This window comes from Belonocnema kinseyi, chromosome 2, assembly GCF_010883055.1.
Source record: "Belonocnema kinseyi isolate 2016_QV_RU_SX_M_011 chromosome 2, B_treatae_v1, whole genome shotgun sequence".
Classification (NCBI taxonomy): Eukaryota; Metazoa; Arthropoda; class Insecta; order Hymenoptera; family Cynipidae; genus Belonocnema; species Belonocnema kinseyi.
Genome location: NC_046658.1, coordinates 117,306,264 through 117,312,263, shown reverse-complemented (window position 1 = coordinate 117,312,263; position 6,000 = coordinate 117,306,264). Strand labels below are relative to the sequence as shown.

Below are 6,000 nucleotides of genomic sequence, written 5' to 3'. Positions count from 1 at the left end.
AGTGTCAGTAGAGTGAATGACGCCTGAAACAAAGACCTTGGCTATTAATGGACCCAAGTGGGGAACCTTCCATAACGACTTCGTGAGGTTCTTCGCTTGGGGAGATTGCTAGAGAGATTGATCAGCAACCTGGGCCGGAGCAGTGTTGCGGAACGAACGTGTTATTTACTTAAATAGCACGAGAATTCTGGATCAACCTGAAAAATCTCTATCCCTTCCACACACTACTCCTTTCCCCTGCCGAGTGAGTCACGCCTACCCCGAAAGGGAAATGGCTTAATGGTGTAATAATAATAATAATCTACCCTCGGCACATCGAGACATTAAAACCAGCAATATTGGATGAAATTTTAGACTCTCAACAACAGAGACTTGGTGTTCTTACTGCCAGACTGCGTCGGTACAAGAAAAGTAATGCACGAAGGCAACAAAATCAAAACTTTCAGACAGATGAAAGAAGGTTCTATCGTGAACTGAGATTAAATCCAAATAACCAAGGCACCGAATTCCCTCAATTGCAAGATATGACTAACTACTGGTCGGGTGTTTGGGGGAAAATGAACAGATGCAATTTGGATACTGCGTGGTTCAAACTGGAGGAAGCAAGGGCAAGTAATAGCCCTGAAATGCATCTGACAAACATCACAGCTTTGGATGTTTCAGCGGTCTTGAAAAGGGCAAGTAATTGGAAAGCTCCAGGTCCGGACATGGTGCACAATTTCTGGTACAAGTACCTGACGAGTGTGCATCTTGCGTTGGCAAGGTGTTTCTGAAGATCATTGAACACCCAGATCTGATGCCAGGTTTTATGCTCCAAGGTACTACGTATATGATATCAAAAAAAACCAGACGCTCAAAATCCATCTGACTTTCGACCGATAACCTGTCTTCCAACAATTTATAAATGTCTTACAGCTATCATGGCAGATAAGGTATATTCTCATTGCGACCAGAATGACATTCTTACAGAAGAACAAAAAGGATGTAGTAAAAACTCACGAGGCTGTAAAGATCTAGTCACTATAAACGTTCGTTTCGTAGACTTCTTTGTCTTCTGTGTCTTCTGAAGACACAGAAGACAACGCTATTGTCGTGACTCAACCTCGTAAGCATCAAAGGAACTTACAGATGGCATACATTGACTACAAGCAAGCGTTTCCTTCCGTGCCGCATGACTATTTGCTTGAAATCTTAAAACTTTACAAAATCTGCCCACGCATTATTGACTTTCTAAGCCATGCGATGAGGCTCTGGGGTACAAGAATCAAGTATTTTGATCATGGACAACCAAGGATAACTAGATCAATATGCTTTACTACGGGTATATTTCAAGGAGGTTCCTTCAGCCCACTATGGTTCTGTTTAGCGTTGAATCCATTGAGCAAAACACTGAACAGCATGCGGCATGGGTTCAGAATTCATGATAATGAGGATGATCATCAAGTGACTCATCTTCTTTACATGGATGACCTGAAGCTGTACGCTAGTTCAGGCCAGAAACCGCAGCAAGTGATCGATGTCACAAAACAGTTTTCCAATGATGTCCACATGGAGTTCGGACTAGATAAATGTAGAACAGTGCATTTAATCAGAAGGGAATTAGGGAACGCAGAGTTAGAGAACGAGTTCGAAAATGACATCGAGGCAATGGCTGCAGGCGAATCATAGAAATATCTGGGTATTCTTGAATCTAAGGGTATTCAACATGCGATAGTTAAGGCAAGCCTAACGACTGCCTTCACTACGAGACTCAGATTAATTATGAAGAGTTTTCTCAACTCAGCAAACAAAATCAGGGCGATCAACACATATGCACCGAATGCACCACAGAAATTCAGCAATTGAAAGGGTAGTTCTACCACGACATTTAGGGGGTAGGGGCGTTGCAGATGTCAAAAAACGGTGTGAGTCACAAATTATACAGTTGCGAGACTATTTTAACAGAAAACGAAATGTTGCGCTTTACAGTATCATCTGTCAAACGAATCTTGAATACACGCCCTTAAATTTGTCCTCAAATGGGGCCTTGAATATCAGAGCAGAAACCATAGAGGAATTAGAAATACAACGGAGGCAGAAAGCCACCCATGGCGAGCACCCCAACACGTTAGATCAAATTGAAGTGGATAGTGAGGCACCTAATATGTACCTAAGAAAGGGTGTTCTGTATCCAGAGACGGAAGGAATCGTCATTGCAATACAGGACAAGGTTGACAGCACCAGGAATTATCGCAAACACGTGTTACATCAAGACGTGGTTGACCGGTGCTGATTATGTGGAGATACCAACGAATCCATCGAGCACATTATTGATGGCTATCGCGTAATGGCTCAGAGAGAATATACGCACAGACATAATGATGTAGCGGGCATTATAAATCAACAACTTTCCCTAAACCTAGGACTCTTAAAAGAATGGATGCCCTTCTATAGATACATTCCAATACCCGTTTTAGAAATTGAAGATTACATCTTATATTGGGATGTTACTATCCAAACGGTTCATTACATCCGGGCCAATCGACCTGACATCGTGATGCGAGAAAAAAAAGGTAGAAGAGTCTACATCATCGACATTGCTTGTCCGCTTAACCGAAATTTGTAGTCAACCTATACAACCAAGATCCACAAGTATAGCGAGTTAAAGCATGAAGCAAAGACCATATGGAGGAATGTGAATCATGCATCTATTCATCGCATTGTCATTTCGGCTACAGGCAATATGCACGCAAGATGCACTGAACATCTTAAACATTTAGGAGTCAGTAGGGTATTGGCAGCAGCTCAGAAGGCGGTTTTATTAAACACCTGTCGCGTTGTAAGAAACTTTCTTGACCATCAGGAAGCGAGCAACTAAAAACCCGTGGAGTGGCAGATAGTAGCTCTAAGAAAGCATCCAGAGGTGACTGTTTTCACCTCCAACGCTCGTGGCTGCTCGTAATTGTATACCTACATCATCGCAGGAGGTTTCCACCATCGTATTAAATTATTTGAATTAACTTATAACATTCTAATCTGATCAGTCACTTGACTGATTTAGAAGCTTCGTCGATTTCAAACGTTTAATTTGAAAATGATTGAAATTGAATGCTTTTCAGTTAAGCGCTTTTTACTAACAAAAAAATTAATAAACACTGCAAAAGAAATTTAACTTAACCTGATGTGACATTTAAGTTTGAAACATCCCAATTACAAGAATTTGACATTTTTTTCAAATTTTGAATACCTTCCTTTAAATCCAAAGATTTAAATTTTTTTTCTAATTTTCATTTCTTTATTGTTGATTGATAATTTGAATTGTAATTTTTATAATTTTAAATATATCTAGCTGGGATAGTTTTGCATTTAAATTTAAAACTTTTTTCTGTCTCGGATGAATTTCAGAAGACCTTTTCTCAAAATTTAAACCAAATTTAGAGAACCATTTTAAAATTTAATAAAAATATTTTACAGTATTTTATTGGGTTTTGGAATCATTATCTCCTTAAAAGATTAACATTTTTATTATCATTCTTACATGTGCAATTTAACATTGCACATTTTAAGAATTCGAAGATTAAAAAGCTTTTATTTTTGATATATAAAAAATTATATCGTAACGTGTGTACTTAAAATGTTTTCAAATTTACAACAAAAAAAAAAAACTATTTATCTTTAAAGTTCTGAAAGCCTAACACTTTTTAAACGTAATTAATTTAAAAACTACTCTTTCTCGTGTAAGTTTTCTTAACTAGATTTTTTTAATGACTTACAGCTCTTGAGAAATTACACAATACCAGGGTTTTTGCCTGTTAATATTTTTCAGTCTTCGTAAATATTCAAATTTAAAAAAATACTAGGACTTAATTCGTAATTTCAATTTCGAAATCATTTCAAATTATTACAGCATATTTTTAAATATATCAGTTATCACCATTGCATAATTAAATGAATAAATAATACTGAATATATAATTATCACTTCTTCAATTTGCTCAAAACGGTTAAATTTTTCACTGAAAAGGATGACTTTTTAATAAAATTTTTGAATTTTCTGTAACTTTTGACGGGTAGTCAAGTGTTAAAATGATGCTACATTAATAGATTAAAAATAGTAAAAATTAATAATTGCTCATGAAGTTCCTTTAAGAATAATAATGGTAAAATTTAGCGGTTAGTTAATATGTTTAAACTCAAATTGCAGCCTTTTCTTTCAGAAAAATATTTCTAAAATTTAAACAAAAAATTTTCTAATTTTTTAATCCCCATACCAAGCTAAAATTAGCATCCTTTTAAAAAATTCATGGTTCCAACTCAGAATTGGACACAATTTCAAAATTCCCTTTTCCAACTCGGAATTGGTTAAAATTTGAAAATTCCCTGTTCCAACTCAGAATTTATTTAAATTTAAAAATTCCATGTTCCAAGAAAGAATTTTTTTTAGTTTCTCGTTTCAACACAGGATTAGAATTCTTTTGAAAAATTCTGTTCAAATGCAGAAACTTAGTTCTTTGGGGAAATGTTCAGTTCCAACTCAGAATTTGTTAAAAAATGAAAATTCCCTGTCCTAACTCAGAATTAATTTTAATTAAAAAATTCCCTGTTCCAAGTTACAATTTTAATTTTTTTTATATTCGCCGTTTCAACTCAGAATTTTAATTCTTTTGAAAAATTTCTAGTTTCAACAGAGAATTATCATTTTTTTTAAATTCCAGTTCCAACTTCCCGATATTTCTAGGATTTCCAAGTTGTCCAGGTGAGTAGCAACTCTAATAATTGTCATTTTATATTCACGTCTCTTCTCAATTAAAAGAATGTAACGTTAAGCGTAATTAAAAATACTTTTTCGACTATAATATTGTTCATAAAGAGTCAATAAACGTAGGAAAAATAATAATAATAAATAGTAATAAAATAGTAATTATAAAAGTAATAAGATAAATAGAAATAAAACTAAAGTCTGCATATTAAAAATGAATAACAACAAATCCTTAATTCTTGAAATTAGATTAAGGAATTTTTTGTTGGATAAAAGAATAAGGATTGAACTTACGTCTTCTTCAGCCCAAACGCCGGGAATCGCAAAAGTTTCCAACAAATCCGCCCCGCAGAGCAATTTGATTTCAATCGGAGTCGAATCTGAGTTGTTTTTAACATTCTCTGGTATCCAGTCTAAATCATCAGTTTCGAAATGATTTTTGACATCATTTACTTCGAACAAGAGAGAATTTAAAATATTTTGATGATGTTGAAGACTTCTTCTGGTTTGCGTCCACCCATTTTGTCTGCATTCCCACGAGCTGAGACGAATCCAGTTATTATTTTCGAGAGCTAAGTTTAGCATTGCTAATCTATGTTTCGAAGAAGTTAATTCTTTTCTTGAATAAGAATCGTGTACAGGAGAAATCACGCCACCCACGACGACATGTGTGCCCATTCTATGGAGATGATCTCTTGCGATTTCTAAAATTTAAAGAAAATATAATCTTGTATAACTAATTCTTTAAAAATAGCCGAAAAGTAATTTAACAGAGTGGTCGCTCAAACTAAAAAAAAAAACCAAGGCTAATTCAACCTAAAAGACGAATTTTCTACAAAAGAGTTGATTTTTCTAACTAAAAGGTCGAATATTTTAGAAAATTTTTACTTTTAAGCCCGAACAGATGAACTTTCAACAAAAAGTTGATTTTCAATCAAGAAATATAAATTTTCAACAACAAAAATTAAGTTTGAATTAAACAGTTGCATTTACAACCAAACAGTTGAAATTTCTAGACAAAAGAGATGAGTTTTCAACAAAAAGCTGAATTTTTAAGCAAATAGTTGAATTTTCAACCTACAATGACTCTTCTAGAATCTTCTAGAAAACTGTAGCATTTTCAAATAAGAAAGATCAATTTTCAACAAAAAAGATAACTTTTCTGACAAAAGATGAATTTCAAATTCAGAGAAATGAATGTTCTAACAAAAAGAATACTTTTTACTATGATAGTTCAATTTTCTACAAAATAATTACATTTTC

At 34.4% G+C, this 6,000-nt stretch overlaps 1 protein-coding gene across 5 annotated transcripts in view; it reads right to left on the bottom strand.

Moving 5' to 3' along the window:
- LOC117168292 (nicotinamide/nicotinic acid mononucleotide adenylyltransferase 1) overlaps positions 1 to 6,000 on the bottom strand; it is a 100,299-nt gene that overhangs the window by 83,718 nt on the left and 10,581 nt on the right. For all 5 annotated transcript variants that reach the window (XM_033353821.1, XM_033353822.1, XM_033353823.1 and 2 more), the window contains exon 2: positions 5,032 to 5,441. In XM_033353821.1, coding sequence (XP_033209712.1) covers positions 5,032 to 5,441 — 410 coding nt within the window. The remainder of the gene's footprint in view (positions 1 to 5,031; positions 5,442 to 6,000) is intronic.